The following is a 19,636-nucleotide window of genomic DNA, read 5'->3' on the forward strand; positions in this document are numbered from 1 at the left end:
GCTTCCATCATAAGTAACTGAAAGAAGCCCATAACTTGATGTCTGAGCTGTGAAACAACGTCCAGATTGTCGTCTTACCAAGTTATTACTGACCTATTAGATTAACCATATACTTAATGGTTGGCCGCCGGGAAGAACAATTCAACCTACAAGAGTATTAATAGGACATGACAGCACAATGGACTGTTCAGACATGGCACTAAATGACATGTTTAATGAGGGCATTTCTGTGCCACTTTACCTCTTCTTAAAAGTCTTCACTGTTTCATTTCTCTACAGCGGCCATGAAACCTTACATTTAACACCAGATGCCTGACTCCAGTAAGGACAAACCACTACAATAACTGGACTGTTCACTGTCGGGAATTTCAGAAGACACATCTCCAGCTTGTTTTTATCTCCTCTGAATGAGCGTATCTGTCTACGAGGCCAATGGTAGAATGGATGTTGTGCTTTATGAATGGGGCTCTCTATATGACCTCTTGTGGGCTTTCAGTGGACCACAACTTTCTTCAGAGAATCTGGCACAAGTATGCATATACCATACACGTTTCGCTAACTCTGATGTCTTCATCAAATATGAGATAAACTGCTACATATGTAGAATTTGGGGAATTTATTCTCCTCATTAATACATGACAAATGTTAGTCTACAAATCTGAAATGGCTGCAGAAGAAATTCTATCTGTACAATGCGGTGATGCCTCCTGACCCTTGACTCTGCCAGATGCTTGCCTTATGATAGAACGTCAACACCACCAAATGGAGTGAAACCTGCATATGTATTAACTTACAGAGGTTGTCCCTCAGATATGCCATAAATGTCTAATGCAGGTCCCACTCCCAAGACCAGCAAGTGACCTGGGAATGGCCATGAACTGTTGGCCACACAATATTCTGAACTCCCATAGAAGTGAATGGAAAGAGCCATCAATACATAGCCAACTGTCTATTCCTGTTGGTGCAAGTCAGGACCCCATAAATTGCAAAGATAGGAATACCCCATTTGCAGTAGACACTGACCTACCGTAGTCCTTTTTCAATGTTCTGCACCATCTGTAGTTTGTTAAAAAATAACAAACCCCACTGTACTCTCCCATTTCCATCAGCAAGTCTCTGCCACTGCTCCCATTGTCTGGCATCGATTGCATCACTGGTGTCACACTGACAGCACTGCAGACAATCAGAGAGTCATTGAGCTCACTGATTGGCGGCCGCACTGTTGGAGTGACGTCAGTGCCGCAGCCAATGACAGACATCCGAAGTAGTGGCGGAAACTCACCGATGGCCCCAGGTAAAAAGAGTTCAGCGGGGTTCATTATTTTCTTTAACAAATCATAGCAGAAGATTGTCTGAATGGGGTTTAACCCCTTTAAAGCCTCATGCACATTATATAGCTGTCATTCAGCTAACAGCTATCTCACCTAACTTTCCCATACATTGGGACGATTTGCCGAGATCTTCTTTTAACAGTACGTAATATACACACTGTTATGATTTGCTGGTTCCAGTGGTTGCCACATGATTGTGAGCATGCAATGTTCTACTGAGAGAAGAGAATGACAATCTACTTGGCATCTGACCACAAGCTTACAAATCATCCATGAGGTCACAGATGAGCGCTGCTAGCAGAGCCGAATCCTAATAGTATGTACATTATCAGGGCTGGATGACCCATTTAAAAGAGCATTAATTTGCATATAAGTGGAATGCTATTACTCATCACTAGAGAAGACCTTCCAGCACTACCATAGGCTACGTTCACATTTGCGGTCAGCGCCGCAGCGTCGGGCGCCGCAGCGGCGCCGCATGCGTCATGCGCCCCTATACTTAACATGGGGGCGCATGGACATGCGTTGTGCTGCGTTTTGCGCCGCATGGCCGCAAGCGTTGGACGCAAGAAACGCTTCAAGTTGCATTTTTTTTGCGTCCAACTTGCGGGCAAAAACGACGCATGCGGCGCAAAACGCAGCGTTTTAGCGTGCGTTTTGCCGCGTTTTTGTTTGCGTTGTGCGCTGCGGCGCACAACGCAAATGTGAACGTAGCCTTACACTACACCATGATACTTCCATAGCTCGTACTGTGAGGCTTTTGCTCCATGTGAGTCACACTAGTATGACAGAAGACTCATAGGGGTCATATTGTTGACTTTGAGAGAGGTTAACGGGAACTTTTTAGTTTCAGCTGTACAAACTTTTAAATGCATTTCAGAAAAAAAGTTTTATTTACAAGTGTCAAGACCCTTCATTTTGGCAAGAATGATGCCCAAGTGGTCTGGAGACTGTTTTCTCAGCACTGGGAACGGTGGAAGAGCAGAACAGAGCTCACTACCAAAATAATTTGTTCTACGGTACTTAACATGCATAAGCTTAATTCTTTTTAATGATTGCAGCAGCCGTTTATGTCCCAGGGCTGTGCCTTTCTACAACTAGGGAGTCCATAAAGAGGCGGAAGTCTCACCAAAGAGGGCAGTGAATGAGACACCTGCCATTTCTGATATCAAACCGTCCTTTTGGCATTTAGCTAAATATATGACTCAGTACCCTTTTTTTAAGGGTTCCACTAATGAATAGTGTTGCTTGTTACACTGCCATACGCCACAAAAGAAAAGTAAAATGGTATGCAGCATTTTGAAGGGAAATTCAATAATGTGGTCACCATGTGGTCATGAACATTGACGAGGTGCGTCGGCGCAGGTCTTTGGCTCAACGGCACAGGCGTCAACCTTCGAACACGATGACATCGACAATTTGAACCACTTCCACTAAGATAGAAGAGGTGTAGTTTGGAGGGACTGAAGAGGTTCTGAGCTCAGTCTGGAGACACCCATTGGATTCAGCGCGGGACAAAAATAAAAGACTATTTTGGAGGTACACAGGAGCACCTATTTGGTTATAAAGGAATTGCAGGAACCCATTCAAATGCTTTATTAGGTGATGGATAAGGTTTATAAGGTATAAAACTGGTGACAATTTCACTTTAAGTATTATGTTTTACTATATGAACTTCCAGTTGTAATCACGAGTATTTCAGAGAAGTCCCATGCACCACAAGAACACCGCACAAACTCGACACAACCTTCCACCCAGCCAAAGAATGAAACCATGTCTAAAGGTACCTTCACACGAAACGACATCGCTAGCGATCCGTGACGTTGCAGCGTCCTCGCTAGCGATATCGTTTCGTTTGACATGCAGCAGCGATCAGGATCCTGCTGTGATGTCGCTGGTCGCTGAATAAAGTCCAGAACTTTATTTGGTCGTCCGATCGCTGTGTATCGTTGTGTTTGAAAGCAAAAGCAACGATACCAGCGATGTTTTACACTGGTAACCAGGGTAAACATCGGGTTACCAAGCGCAGGTCCGCGCTTAGTAACCCGATGTTTACCCTGGTTACCAGCGTAAAAGTAAAAAAAACAAACAGTACATGCTCACCTGCGCGTCCTCCAGCGTCTGCTTCCTGACACTTACTGAGCACCGGCCCTAAAGTGAAAGTGAAAGCACAGCGGTGACGTCACCGCTCTGCTGTTAGGGCTGGAGCTCAGTCAGTGTCAGGAAGCAGACGCTGGAGGACGAGCAGGTGAGCATGTACTGTTTGTTTTTTTTACTTTTACGCTGGTAACCAGGGTAAACATCGGGTTACTAAGCGCGGCCCTGCGCTTAGCAACCCGATGTTTACCCTGGTTACCGGGGGACCTCGGCATCATTGGTCGCTGGAGAGCGGTCTGTGTGACAGCTCTCCAGCGATCAAACAGCGACGCTGCAGCGATCGGCATCGTTGTCGCTATCGCTGCAGCGTCGCTTCGTGTGAAGGTACCTTAAGGCAACAGAGATAAAGATAAACTTAATTTATTTATTCATTCCATCAGATTAAAATAAAAACAGTAGCAAAACAATGTAGCAACATTTTGTCCATATGGCATTAATCAAGTGAAACAAGAGTAAAAAGCATTAGATACAGACAAGCACATGTGGCAGCTATTTAAACAACAAACATGGTCAAACATTGTGACCGTCAGTAGCTGCCACATCTGCTTGTCTGTATCTGTTGCTTCTTATATTTGTCTTGCTTGATAAAACATTGCTTCATTGTTTTGCTGCTATTTTTGCCTTTTAGTCTGATGAAATTAAAAGATGGTCTATCTCCGATGCCCAGGACATGGCCACTTGTAGTAAGCAATAAGTGACCACTTGTGGCCAAATGTGGCTGGATTCACACATCTGTGTTTCACGTTCTTGTTACATACCTGTCCCGGATCTGTGCTTTGCTTCCCTCACCACGGTCAATTAAACTCTATGGTGCTCCCCATTGGGCTTTGCAAATAGCCATTAGCCATGTGTGCTCACATGTGAGACACATCCTTAAGTCTTGGTATTACATTAAGACTTCTGTGTTGCTGGACCTTGGTTTGTTACTTTATCCTGCACACAGAATCCTAACATCTTCCGCCTGCCTGCTATTTACTGCACTCTGCCTGCCTTCTTCCTGTTTCCTGACATCTTCTGCCTGACTGGGGCTTCCTGCACTCTGCCTGCCTTCTTGTGCTTTCCAGACGTCCTTCGCTCGCCTGCGTTTTACTGCACTCCGCCTGCCTTCCTGCGGTTTCCTGATGCTCTCCACCTTCCTGTGGTTTCCTGCACAACATCTGCCTGCCTGCGGTTTCCTGACGTATTCTGCCTGCTTGTCTGCGGTCTCCTGGACCTTCCACCTGTCTGTGGTGTCCTACATCCTGCCTTCAGTCTCTGTGTCCCGCACCTAGCTGCACCGACACCCGTGGCCCAAGTGCCTACCGGGACCTTAAGCTTGGTGGCTCCACCTCACCTAGGGAGCCTAAAGGCCCCGTCTCACATAGCGAGATCGCTAGCGAGATCGCTGCTGAGTCACAAGTTTTGTGACGCAACAGCGACCTCAGTAGCGATCTCGCTATGTGTGACACGTACCAGCGATCAGGCCCCTGCTGCGAGATCGCTGGTCGTGTCGGAATGGCCTGGACCTTTTTTTGGTCGTTGAGGCCCCGCTGACATCGCTGAATCGGTGTGTGTGACACGGATTCAGCGATGTCTTCACTGGTAACCAGGGTAAACATCGGGTTACTAAGCGCAGGGCCGCGCTTAGTAACCCGATGTTTACCCTGGTTACCAGCGTAAATGTAAAAAAAAACAAACACTACATACTCGCCTTCTGATGTCCGTCAGGTCCCTCGCCGTCTGCTTCCTGCTCTCACTGACTCCCGGCCGTACAGTGAGAAGTGAGAGCACAGCAGTGACGTCACCGCTGCGCTCTGCTCTCACAGTACGGCGGCTCAGTCAGAGCAGGAAGCAGACGGCAAGGGACCTGACGGACACCGAAAGGCGAGTATGTACTGTTTGTTTTTTTTGGTAACCAGGGTAAACATCGGGTTACTAAGCGCGGCCCTGCGCTTAGTAAGGCTACGTTCACATTTGCGGTCAGCGCCGCAGCGTCGGGCGCCGCAGCGGCGCCGCATGCGTCATGCGCCCCTATATTTAACATGGGGGCGCATGGACATGCGTTGTGCTGCGTTTTGCGCCGCATGGCCGCAAGCGTTGGACGCAAGAAACGCTTCAAGTTGCATTTTTTTTGCGTCCAACTTTCGGCCAAAAAGGACGCATGCGGCGCAAAACGCAGCGTTTTAGCGTGCGTTTTGCCGCGTTTTTGTTTGCGTTGTGCGCTGCGGCGCCGACGCTGCGGCGCACAACGCAAATGTGAACGTAGCCTAACCCGATGTTTACCCTGGTTACCCGGGTGCTGCAGGGGGACTTCGGCATCGTTGAAGACAGTTTCAACGATGCCGAAGTCGTTCCCCTGATCGTTGGTCGCTGGAGAGAGCTGTCTGTGTGACAGCTCCCCAGCGACCACACAACGACTTACCAACGATCACGGCCAGGTCGTATCGCTGGTCGTGATCGTTGGTAAATCGCTTAGTGAGACGGGGCCTTAACAGTTCTGTACGCATATACTGGCAGTGGGTTCCAGGATCCGAACTTGATAGCCTCATGTATATGTCAGGGGAGCGGTGGCCAGTCATGCATCTCTGTTGGTACTTGGAAACATGGATGTGTGAATCCAGCCTTACATTGAACATTGATCAAGTAATGCAAATCATAACACAATAATCACTAAATGTAAAGCAGCCATTAGCTGATCTGACGCTCTGTAATTTATCTGGGCCAGACCACAAATAGCATATCGCTACAATAATGTGACAATTTCCAAAGATTCACGGATGTGCTGTTTGGGAATATAACTGACAAAGGTATATATGGGGCATATGGCAACCAATATATGTGGCTTCATTACTAATAAGCACAGAATCGCTCAGTCAGCAGGGGTCAGTCCTAAAGGATTGGTCTACCCTGACAGTAGCAGTATGGGGAAACAATCATGTATCACTAAACTATCTGAGTAGACACAAAATAAAAAAATCTATGTCCCATTCACACATGTCGGTTTCAACAAATGTTCATGCAGGTTCCATGCCGAAATCCACATCAAATCCGATGACAGTACAAATCCCATGCATGTGAACATGGTGTCTGCACTCGGATTTTAAGCTACGCTGTGGAAAGATTGAAAAACTTCAGCTGCCAGTCCTGATGTGGATCTGCTGCGCTCCCACGGCACAGATCCGACCATTAGTCTGGGATCATGAAGAAATTATATGTCGGATTCACAATACACATATGTGGCACTTGTGGACCAGCCCTAAAAGGTTTATATCTATATCAATATATATATATATATATATATATATATATATATATATATATATATATATATATATATATATCCTCCCATACTCACCCACCTCCTCATTTACACCTGATTGCCCTTAGCTGGGGATATATTCAGACCCATGAGTTTGACCCAGACGTAGTCTGATCCATGCATCTTTCACATTCCATCTTTTAAATTACATCTTTTTAATTACTTTGAATTAAGACTGAATTGGACTGGAATTGACTGGAAGGTAACAGAATACCAAACCACTAAAATGTTTCGGTTTCTTTTGTCTTTCACCCCCATACTACTTTCCTTCTTACAATCTCCTGCAATCCCTCCACCTAGAAAGGAACTAGTCCTTTCCCCCTCAATACTCCCCAGCCATCTCACCTTCCCTCAGAACTGTTCCTCCATATACAATCCTTTTTTTCCAGACACACACGGCCGCATCATGTCCTATCCTGCTCCCACCTTCTAACGCTCTGTCTGCTACTCCTCATCTCTGGTGATGTATCCCCAAATCCTGGCCCTCCTCAACACATCCCCACACTCATTTCTAACCCCCTGCCACGATCCTCTACATGTTTCCCCAATCATGATAACCTCATACCCATTAATCCAGCCCCCACTCCAGCACTATGGAACGCATGCTCTGTCTGCAACACACTGCCATTTATCCATGACCTCTTCATCACCAACAAACTCTCCTTCCTCGGCATCACTGAAACCTGGCTCACCCCCTCTGACTCAGCCTCTCCAGCTGCACTTTCCTATGGCGGATTCCACCTCTCTCACACCCCTCACCCCAGCAACAAACATTGTGGAGGGGTTGGCTTGCTCCTGTCTGACACCTGCTCCTTTACTCCAATCCTGCTACCACCCTCCGCTACTCTTCCCTCCGTCCACATCTATTCCCCCTCCAACCTCCAGCTGGCTGTCATCTACCGCCCCATCTACCTCCATCTACACCTGGAACAGCTCATAGAATCCCAGGGTATACAGTATCATCTCTACGCCGATGACATGCAGATCTACCTATCCGGACCTGACCTCACCTCCTTACTCGCCAAAATCCCACAATGTCTGTCTGCTATCTCAGCCTTCTTTTCTGCTCGCTTACTAAAACTGAACATGGACAAAACAGAATTCATCATCTTTCCCCCATCTCACTCTACCCCTCCACCAGACCTATCCATCAATGTCAATAGCTGCTCACTTTCCCCAGTCCCACATGCCCGATGCCTCGGGGTGATCCTTGACTCTGCCCTCTCTTTCAAGCCACATATCCAAGCCCTTGCCTCCTCCTGCCATCTCAAACTCAAAAATATTTCCCGGATCCAAGCATTCCTTGACCGCGACACCACAAAAACACTAGTGCATGCCCTTATCATCTCCCGCCTTGACTACTGCAAACTCCTACTCTCTGGCCTCCCCTCTAGCATTCTGGCACCACTCCAATTCCTCCTACACTCTGCTGCCCGACTAGTCTACCTGTCTCCCCGCTATTACCCAGCCTCTCCCCTATGCCAAGCCCTTCACTGGCTTCCTATCGCCCAGAGACTCCAGTTCAAAACCCTTACAATGACATACAAAGCCATCCACAACCTGTCTCCTCCATACATCTGTGACATGGTCTCCCAATACTTACCTGCACGCAACCTCCGATCCTCTCAAGATCTCCTTCTCTACTCCCCTCTCATCTCTTCTACCCACAACCGCCTCCAAGACTTCTCCTGTTCTTCCCCCATACTCTGGAACTCTCTACCCAACACATCAGACTCTCGCCTACCATTGCAACCTTCAAATAGAACCTGAAGACTCAACTCTTCCAACAAGCCTACAGCCTGTAGTGATCCTCAACCTACTGAACCGCCACTACCCTCTCCTAGTGTATCCTCACCCATCCCCTGCAGACTGTGAGCCCTCGCGGGCAGGGTCCTCCCTCCTTATGTACCTGTGTGCCTTGTTTTTTGCTCATGTTTATTGTACTTGTCTATATTCTATATTTGCCCCTTTTTCACATGTAAAGCGCCATGGAATAAATGGCGCTATAAAAATGTATAATAGTAATCATAATAATCTATGCTAGCTCCATCGCTAGCACAGTTTTTCATGCACGGTAGACTGTCAGACTTGTAAAGTGGAAAACAGTGTATAATTACATCCCAAGATGTACAAGGAGTGTGTGGAACCACTTACAAGATGTGTAGACTGGCAATAAGTGACAGACACCATAGTATTGGTGGATAAAATACATTGCTGGCACTTCTTCTAAAGAAGCCACAGGGATACAGTGTGGAGATACACGCTGGAGACCATCCTACATGCAGATGACAGGTATGGCCATATAAGCGCAGACAGGACTGGCGTCTCCTCACTACTTACTGTCCATCCTCAGTCACACCAGTGTGAGAGGAGCCAGAGGCATTCCCTCCGGCATCTGCTACTGACCCCATGGCCCCCAGTATACAGATCACACAGAGATGAGAGCTAAGCTGGCCACCCTCTACACACCATAGCCGGCCTTGGGAGGTGCGGACCCTTCTGCAGCTGTCCCTGCTAGGAGAGCATTAAGTGTGGTGCTCCCATGGAGAAAGTATCATTTCATATTACTAATATACGCCCCAGGCCATAACAGATTATTTACACTGCCCCAGTTCATGCAGCCGATACAGCAGGTAGAAAGGCAATCATATATCAGCTCCACGTGTTATGTATAGGCCGATAAATGGCGCATCATTCTACAGATAAGCACTGGAATAACCGGCACTGCACGGCCACATAGAATAATACCGCGAGATGTGCATCCAGAGCACACAGCAAAGAGCAATGTGACTGCAGACCTGACGAGCAATCCCAAATCTATCAGTATATTCACCAATGTCGGCATGAATCGCTGAGAGATCATGGCACAAAACCCTGGTATAGCATAACACATCACACTGTGCCATGGAGGGCAGGTACAGCAGGGCACACATAATATCACACCCTGTGCCCCTAATTAGGTAGATGGGTATCACTCTATGCCACCAAAAAGGTAGGTAGAGCAAATAACACATAAAATACCACACTGTACCCCTGATCAGGTAGGTAGGTAGAGCAGAGCACACATATAGCACATGGTGCCTCTGATCAGGTAGGTAGAGCACAGCACATATATACCACACAGTGCCCCTAATCAGGTAGGTAGAGCAGAGCACATATAACATACCACACAGTGCCCCTGATCAGGTAGGTAGAACAGAGCACATATATACCACACAGTGCCCCTGATTAGGTAGGTAGAGCAGAGCACATATAACATACCACACAGTGCCTCTGATCAGGTAGGTAGAGCAGAGCAAACATATACCACACAGTGCCCCTGATTAGGTAGGTAGAGCAGAGCACATATAACATACCACACAGTGCCCCTGATCAGGTAGGTAGAACAGAGCACATATATACCACACAGTGCCCCTAATCAGGTAGGTAGAGCAGAGCACATATAACATACCACACAGTGCCCCTGATCAGGTAGGTAGAACAGAGCACATATATACCACACAGTGCCCCTAATCAGGTAGGTAGAGCAGAGCACATATAACATACCACATAGTGCCTCTGATCAGGTAGGTAGAGCAGAGCACATATAACATACCACACAGTGCCCCTGATCAGGTAGGTAGAACAGAGCACATATATACCACACAGTGCCCCTAATCAGGTAGGTAGAGCAGAGCACATATAACATACCACATAGTGCCTCTGATCAGGTAGGTAGAGCAGAGCAAACATATACCACACAGTGCCCCTGATTAGGTAGGTAGAGCAGAGCACATATAACATACCACACAGTGCCCCTGATCAGGTAGGTAGAACAGAGCACATATATACCACACAGTGCTCCTGATCAGGTAGGTAGAGCAGAGCACATATAATATACCACACAGTGCCCCTGATCAGGTAGGGAGAGCAGAGCACATATAACATATCACACAGTGCCCCTGATCAGGTAGGTAGAGCAGAGCACATATAACTACCACACAGTGCCCCTGATCAGGTAGGTAGAGCAGAGCACATATAACATACCACACAGTGCCCCTGATCAGGTAGGTAGAACAGAGCACATATATACCACACAGTGCCCCTGATCAGGTAGGTAGAGCACAGCACATATATACCACACAGTGCCCCTAATCAGGTAGGTAGAGCAGAGCAAACATATACCACACAGTGCCCCTGATTAGGTAGGTAGAGCAGAGCACATATAACATACCACACAGTGCCCCTGATCAGGTAGGTAGAACAGAGCACATATATACCACACAGTGCCCCTCATCAGGTAGGTAGAGCAGAGCACATATAATATACCACACAGTGCCCCTGATCAGGTAGGTAGAACAGAGCACATATATACCACACAGTGCCCCTGATCAGGTAGGTAGAGCAGAGCACATATATACCACACAGTGCCCCTGATCAGGTAGGTAGAGCAGAGCACATATAATATACCACACAGTGCCCCTGATCAGGTAGGGAGAGCAGAGCACATATAACATATCACACAGTGCCCCTGATCAGGTAGGGAGAGCAGAGCACATATAACATACCACAGAGTGCCCCTGATCAGGTAGGTAGAGCAGAGCACATATATACTACACAGTGCCCCTGATCAGGTAGGTAGAGCAGAGCACATATAACTACCACACAGTGCCCCTGATCAGGTAGGTAGAGCAGAGCACACATATACCACACAGTGCCCCTGATCAGGTAATTAGAGCAGAGCACATATATACCACACAGTGCCTCTGATCAGGTAGGTAGAGCAGAGCACATATATACCACACAGTGCCCCTGATCAGGTAGGAAGAGTAGGACACAAATAACATACCACGCGGTGCCCCTGATCAAGTAGGTAGAGCAGGACACATATAACATACCACACGGTGCCCCTGATCAGGAAGTTAAGTGCATGGGCACACAGCATAAGATACAAATCTATGCCTCTACTCAGGTAGATGGAGCAGAGCAAAGGTAACACCCAACTCTGTACCCCTAACATAGAAAGTAGTGAAGGGCACACATAACATACAACTCTACCCATAATCAGGTGGATGGACACCACTCTGTGCCCTTGATCACACTGATGGCTACCACTATGTGCCCATGATCGGGTGGATGGATACTACTCTGCACCCATTATCGGGTGGATGCATACTACTCTATGCCCATAATCAGGTGCATGGATACTACTCTGCGCCCATTATCAGGTGGATGGATACAACTCTGTGCCCCTGATCAGGAGAATGGAAACTACTCTGTGCCCATGATAGCGTGGATGTATACTACTCTGTGCCCATGATCAGGTGGGTGGATACTACTCTGTGCCCATAATCAGGAGGATGGATACTACTCTGTGACCATGATCAGGTGGATGGATACTACTCTGTGCCCATAATCAGGTGGATGGATACTACTCTCTGCCCACAATCAGGTGGATGGATACTGCTCTGTGCCCATAATCAGGCGGATGGATACTACTCTGTGCCCATAATCAGGTGGATGGATACTACTCTGTGCCCATAATCAGGTGGATGTATACTACTCTGTGCCCATGATCAGGTGGATGGATACTACTCTGTGCCCATAATCAGGTGGATGGATACTGCTCTGTGCCCATAATCAGGTGGATGTATACTACTCTGTGCCCATAATCAGGTGGATGGATACTACTCTGTGCCCATAATCAGGTGGATGGATACTACTCTCTGCCCATAATCAGGTGGATGGATACTACTCTGTGCCCATAATCAGGTGGATGGATACTACTCTCTGCCCATAATCAGGTGGATGGATACTACTCTCTGCCCATAATCAGGTGGATGGATACTACTCTCTGCCCATAATCAGGTGGATGGATACTACTCTCTGCCCATAATCAGGTGGATGGAAACTACTCTGTGCCCATAATCAGGTGGATGGATACTGCTCTGTGCCCATAATCAGGTGGATGGATACTACTCTGTGCCCATGATCGGGTGGATGTATACTACTCTGTGCCCATGATCAGGTGGATGGATACTACTCTATGCCCCTGATCAGGAGAATGGAAACTACTCTGTGCCCGTGATCGGGTGGATGTATACTACTCTATGACCATGATCAGGTGGATGGATACTACTCTGTGCCCATAATCAGGTGGATGGATACTACTCTGTGCCCATAATCAGGTGGATGGAAACTACTCTGTAACCATGATCAGGTGGATGGATACTACTCTGTGCCCATAATCGGGTGGATGGATACTACTCTGTGCCCATAATTAGGTGGATGGAAACTACTCTGTGACCATGATCAGGTGGATGGATACTACTCTGTGCCCATAATCAGGTAGATGGATACTACTTTGTGCCCATAATAAGGTGGATGGATACTACTCTGTGCCCATTATCAGGTGGATGGATACTACTCTGTGACCATGATCAGGTGGATGGATACTACTCTATGCCCCTGATCAGGAGAATTGAAACTACTCTGTGCCCATGATCGGGTGGATGTATACTACTCTGTGCCCATGATCAGGTGGATGTATACTACTCTGTGCCCATAATCAGGTGGATGGATACTACTCTGTGCCCATAATCAGGTGGATGGAAAATACTCTGTGGCCATGATCAGGTGGATGAATACTGCTCTGTGCCCATAATCAGGTGGATGTATACTACTCTGTGCCCATGATCAGGTGGATGGATACTACTCTGTGCCCATAATCAGGTGAATGGATACTGCTCTGTGCCCATAATCAGGTGGATGTATACTACTCTGTGCCCATAATCAGGTGGATGGATACTACTCTGTGCCCATAATCAGGTGGATGGATACTACTCTGTGCCCATAATCAGGTGGATGGATACTACTCTGTGCCCATAATCAGGTGGATGGATACTACTCTCTGCCCATAATCAGGTGGATGGAAACTACTCTGTGCCCATAATCAGGTGGATGGATACTGCTCTGTGCCCATAATCAGGTAGATGGATATTGCTCTGTGCCCATAATCAGGTGGATGGATACTACTCTGTGCCCATGATCGGGTGGATGTATACTACTCTGTGCCCATGATCAGGTGGATGGATACTACTCTATGCCCCTGATCAGGAGAATGGAAACTACTCTGTGCCCGTGATCGGGTGGATGTATACTACTCTATGACCATGATCAGGTGGATGGATACTACTCTGTGCCCATAATCAGGTGGATGGATACTACTCTGTGCCCATAATCAGGTGGATGGAAACTACTCTGTAACCATGATCAGGTGGATGGATACTACTCTGTGCCCATAATCGGGTGGATGGATACTACTCTGTGCCCATAATTAGGTGGATGGAAACTACTCTGTGACCATGATCAGGTGGTTGGATACTACTCTGTGCCCATAATCAGGTAGATGGATACTACTTTGTGCCCATAATAAGGTGGATGGATACTACTCTGTGCCCATTATCAGGTGGATGGATACTACTCTGTGACCATGATCAGGTGGATGGATACTACTCTATGCCCCTGATCAGGCGAATTGAAACTACTCTGTGCCCATGATCGGGTGGATGTATACTACTCTGTGCCCATGATCAGGTGGATGTATACTACTCTGTGCCCATAATCAGGTGGATGGATACTACTCTGTGCCCATAATCAGGTGGATGGAAAATACTCTGTGGCCATGATCAGGTGGATGGATACTGCTCTGTGCCCATAATCAGGTGGATGTATACTACTCTGTGCCCATGATCAGGTGGATGGATACTACTCTGTGCCCATAATCAGGTGGATGGATACTGCTCTGTGCCCATAATCAGGTGGATGTATACTACTCTGTGCCCATAATCAGGTGGATGGATACTACTCTGTGCCCATAATCAGGTGGATGGATACTACTCTCTGCCCATAATCAGGTGGATGGATACTACTCTGTGCCCATAATCAGGTGGATGGATACTACTCTGTGCCCATTATCAGGTGGATGGATACTACTCTGTGACCATGATCAGGTGGATGGATACTACTCTATGCCCCTGATCAGGAGAATTGAAACTACTCTGTGCCCATGATCGGGTGGATGTATACTACTCTGTGCCCATGATCAGGTGGATGGATACTACTCTGTGCCCATAATCAGGTGGATGGATACTACTCTGTGCCCATAATCAGGTGGATGGAAAATACTCTGTGGCCATGATCAGGTGGATGGATACTACTCTGTGCCCATGATCAGGTAGATAGATACTACTCTATGCCCCTGATCAGGAGAATGGAAACTACTCTGTGCCCATGATCAGGTCGGGTGTATGTATACTACTCTGTGCCCATAATCAGGTGGATGGATACTACTCTCTGCCCATTATCAGGTGGATGGATACTACTCTGTGTCCATGATCAGGTGGATGGATACTACTCTGTGTCCATGATCAGGTGGATGGATACTACTCTGTGCCCATAATCAGGTGGATGGATACTACTCTGTGCCCATGATCAGGTGGATGGATACTACTCTATGCCCATAATCAGGTGGATGGATACTACTCTGTACACATAATCAGGTGGATGGAAAATACTCTGTGACCATGATCAGGTGGATGGATACTACTCTGTGCCCATGATCAGGTAGATAGATACTATTCTATGCCCCTGATCAGGAGAATGGAAACTACTCTGTGCCCATGATCGGGTCAGGTGTATGTATACTACTCTGTGCCCATAATCAGGTGGATGGATACTACTCTCTGCCCATTATCAGGTGGATGGATACTACTCTGTGTCCATGATCAGGTGGATGGATACTAGTTTGTGCCCATAATCAGGTGGATGGATACTACTCTGTGCCCATAATCAGGTGGATGGATACTACTCTGTGACCATGATCAGTTGCATGGATACTACTCTGTGCCCATAATCAGGTGGATGGATACTAGTTTGTGCCCATAATCAGGTGGATTGATACTACTCTGTGCCCACAATCAGGTGAATGGATACTACTCTGTGCCCATGATCAGGTGGATAGATACTACTCTATGCCGCTGATAAGGTGAATGGAAACTACTCTGTGCCCATGATAGGGTGGATGTATACTACTCTGTGCCCATAATCAGGTGGATGGATACTACTCTGTGCCCATAATCAGGTGGATGGTTACTACTCTCTGCCCATTATGAGGTGGATGGATACTACTCTGTGTCCATAATCAGGTGGATGGATACTACTCTGTGCCCATGATCAGGTGGATGGATACTACTCTGTACCCATGATCAGGTGGATGGATACTACTCTGTGCCCATAATCAGGTGGATGGATACTACTCTGTGCCCACAATCAGGTGAATGGATACTACTCTGTGACCATGATCAGGTGGATGGATACTACTCTGTGCCCATGATCAGGTGGATAGATACTACTCTATGCCGCTGATAAGGTGAATGGAAACTACTCTGTGCCCATGATAGGGTGGATGTATACTACTCTGTGCCCATAATCAGGTGGATGGATACTACTCTGTGCCCATAATCAGGTGGATGGATACTACTCTCTGCCCATTATGAGGTGGATGGATACTACTCTGTGTCCATAATCAGGTGGATGGATACTACTCTGTGCTCATGATCAGGTGGATAGATACTACTCTGTGACCATGATCAGGTGGATGGATACTACTCTGTGCCCATGATCAGGTGGATGGATACTACTCTGTACCCATGATCAGGTGGATGGATACTACTCTGTGCCCATAATCAGGTGGATGGATACTACTCTGTGACCATGATCAGGTGGATGGATACTACTCTGTGTCCATAATCAGGCGGATGGATACTACTCTGTGCCCATAATCAGGTGGATGGATACTACTCTGTGCCCATAATCAGGTGGATGGATACTACTCTGTGTCCATAATCAGGCGGATGGATACTACTCTGTGACCATGATCAGGTGGATGGATACTACTCTGTACCCACGATTACGTGTATGGAAACCACTGTGTGCCCATGATCAGGTGGATGGATACTACTCTGTGCCCAAAATCAGGTGGATGGATACCACTCTGTGCCCATTATCAGGTGGATGGATACTACTCTGTGCCCATGACCAGGTGGATGGATACCACTCTGTGCCCATTATCAGGTGGATAGATACTACTCTGTGCCCATAATCAGGTGGATGGATCCTACTCTGTGCCCATGATCAGGTGGATGGATACCACTCTGTGCCCATTATCAGGTGGATAGATACTACTCTGTGCCCATAATCAGGTGGATGGATACTACTCTGTGACCATGATCAGTTGCATGGATACTACTCTGTGCCCATAATCAGGTGGATGGATACTACCTTGTGACCATTATCAGGTGGATGGATACCACTCTGTGCCCATTATCAGGTGGATGGATACTACTCTGTTCCCATGTTCAGGTGGATGGATCCTACTCTGTGCCCATGATCAGGTGGATGGATACCACTCTGTGCCCATTATCAGGTGGATGGATACTACTCTGTGCCCATGATCAGGTGGATGGATACTACTCTGTGCTCATGATCAGGTGGATGGATACTACTTTGTGACCATTATCAGGTGGATGGATACTACTCTGTGCCCATGATCAGGTGGATGAATACTACTCTGTGCCCATAATCAGGTGGATGGATACTACTCTGTGCCCATAATCAGTTGGATGGATACCACTTTGTGCCCATGATCAGGTGGATGGATACTACTCTGTGCTCATGATCAGGTGGATGGATACTACTCTGTGCCCATTATCAGGTGGATGGATACTACTCTGTGCCCATGATCAGGTGGATGGATACTACTCTGTGCCCATGATCAGTTGGATGGATACTACTCTGTGCCCATTATCAGTTGGATGGATACTACTCTGTGCCCATGATCAGGTGGATGGATACTACTCTGTTCCCATGATCAGGTGGATGGATACTACTCTGTGCCCATGATCAGGTGGATGGATACTACCCTGTGCCCATAATCAGGTGGATGGATACTACTCTGTGCCCATAATCAGGTGGATGGATACTACTCTGTGCCCATGATCAGGTGGATGGATACTACTCTGTGCCCATAATCAGGTGGATGGATACTACTCTGTTCCCATGTTCAGGTGGATGGATCCTACTCTGTGCCCATGATCAGGTGGATGGATACCACTCTGTGCCCATAATCAGGTGGTTGGATACTACTCTGTGCCCATAATCAGGTGGATGGATACTAATCTGTGCCCATAATCAGGTGGATGGATACTACTCTGTGCCCATGATCAGGTGGATGGATACTACTCTGTGCCCATGATCAGGTGGATGGATACTACTCTGTGCCCATGATCAGGTGGATGGATACTACTCTGTGCCCATGATCAGGTGGATGGATACTACCCTGTGCCCATAATCAGGTGGATGGATACTACTCTGTGCCCATAATCAGGTGGATGGATACTACTCTGTGCCCATGATCAGGTGGATGGATACTACTCTGTGCCCATAATCAGGTGGATGGATACTACTCTGTGCCCATAATCAGGTGGATGGATACTACTCTGTGCCCATAATCAGGTGGATGGATACTACTCTGTGCCCATAATCAGGTGGATGGATACTAATCTGTGCCCATAATCAGGTGGATGGATACTACTCTGTGCCCATTATCAGGTGGATGGATACTACTCTGTGCCCATGATCAGGTGGATGGATACTACTCTGTGCCCATGATCAGGTGGACGGATACTACTCTGTGCCCATGATCAGGTGGATGGATACTACCCTGTGCCCATAATCAGGTGGATGGATACTACTCTGTGCCCATAATCAGGTGGATGGATACTACTCTGTGCCCATGATCAGGTGGATGGATACTACTCTGTGCCCATAATCAGGTGGATGAATACTACTCTGTGCCCATAATCAGGTGGATGGATACTACTCTGTGCCCATAATCAGGTGGATGGATACTACTCTGTGCCCATAATCAGGTGGATGGATACTAATCTGTGCCCATAATCAGGTGGATGGATACTACTCTGTGCCCATGATCAGGTGGATGGATACTACTCTGTGCCCATGATCAGGTGGATGGATACTACTCTGTGCCCATAATCAGGTGGATGGATACTACTCTGTGCCCATAATCAGGTGGATGGATACTACTCTGTGCCCATGATCAGGTGGATGGATACTACTCTGTGCCCATGATCAGGCAAGTAGAACGTGATGAACCAGTCAATCAGCTGCTCCACAATCTACTGCTATCGATTAGTATGTCCTGGGGTGGCAGCCTCCGGGGGGTCACTATCCCAGCCCCTCCCCCACTCACCAGCATTCCCATCACCTCTGTCCAGAGGTCGGAGAAGGAGTCAGGCACCATGCCTTCAGCTTGAGGCTCCGGACTGCTGGCTTCTGCCTGTTCCCCGTCCATTGTGGTGGAGCCAGCGATGCTTCAGGACGTGTCAGTGCCCTCTGCGCCTCACTAGTAACATTCCTGAGGTGGCAGCTCTGGGGGAGTCACTGTGCCCCCCTGTGCCCGCTGTACCATGGTGCCTCCTGCGTGTGCCCGGCCAGCGGAGACTGCCACTAACTCCAAACTACTGGTCGGGCGCCTGGACCGGTCCACAGAGTTGGCGCAGGGGGAGCAGCAGACGGAGTGGTGTCCGGCTGCTCAGTGAGACGTGTGTGCTCACAGGCTGCGTGCAGTGTCTGTGCTCGGAATGTGCGCACCTCCCCCTCCTGACTAGTGTGCTCTCCCGTCCCCGCAGGACAGCAGCTCACTGTGGGGAACACGCCACGGAGTGACAGCTCCAGGCTGGGGGAGCTACAGGGCCACCACAGTACAGGCCCCATGGGGCAAACTGCTCAC

The 19,636-nt window shown here is 47.8% G+C and overlaps 1 protein-coding gene across 7 annotated transcripts in view; it reads right to left on the reverse strand.

Annotated features, from left to right (window-relative positions):
- SASH1 (SAM and SH3 domain containing 1) overlaps window positions 1-19,636 on the reverse strand; it is a 1,249,329-nt gene that overhangs the window by 204,246 nt on the left and 1,025,447 nt on the right. The window contains exon 1 of one of the 7 annotated variants that reach the window (XM_077289191.1): window positions 19,097-19,491. The exons of 5 other annotated variants lie outside the window; for them this stretch is intronic. In XM_077289191.1, coding sequence (XP_077145306.1) covers window positions 19,097-19,198 — 102 coding nt within the window. In that variant the 5' untranslated portion in view covers window positions 19,199-19,491. Of the gene's footprint in view, window positions 1-19,096; window positions 19,492-19,636 lie in introns of those variants that run through there. One more of the 7 variants, XM_077289194.1, reaches the window with a different exon arrangement.

This window comes from Ranitomeya variabilis, chromosome 2 (genome assembly GCF_051348905.1).
Source record: "Ranitomeya variabilis isolate aRanVar5 chromosome 2, aRanVar5.hap1, whole genome shotgun sequence".
Lineage (NCBI taxonomy): Eukaryota > Metazoa > Chordata > Amphibia > Anura > Dendrobatidae > Ranitomeya > Ranitomeya variabilis.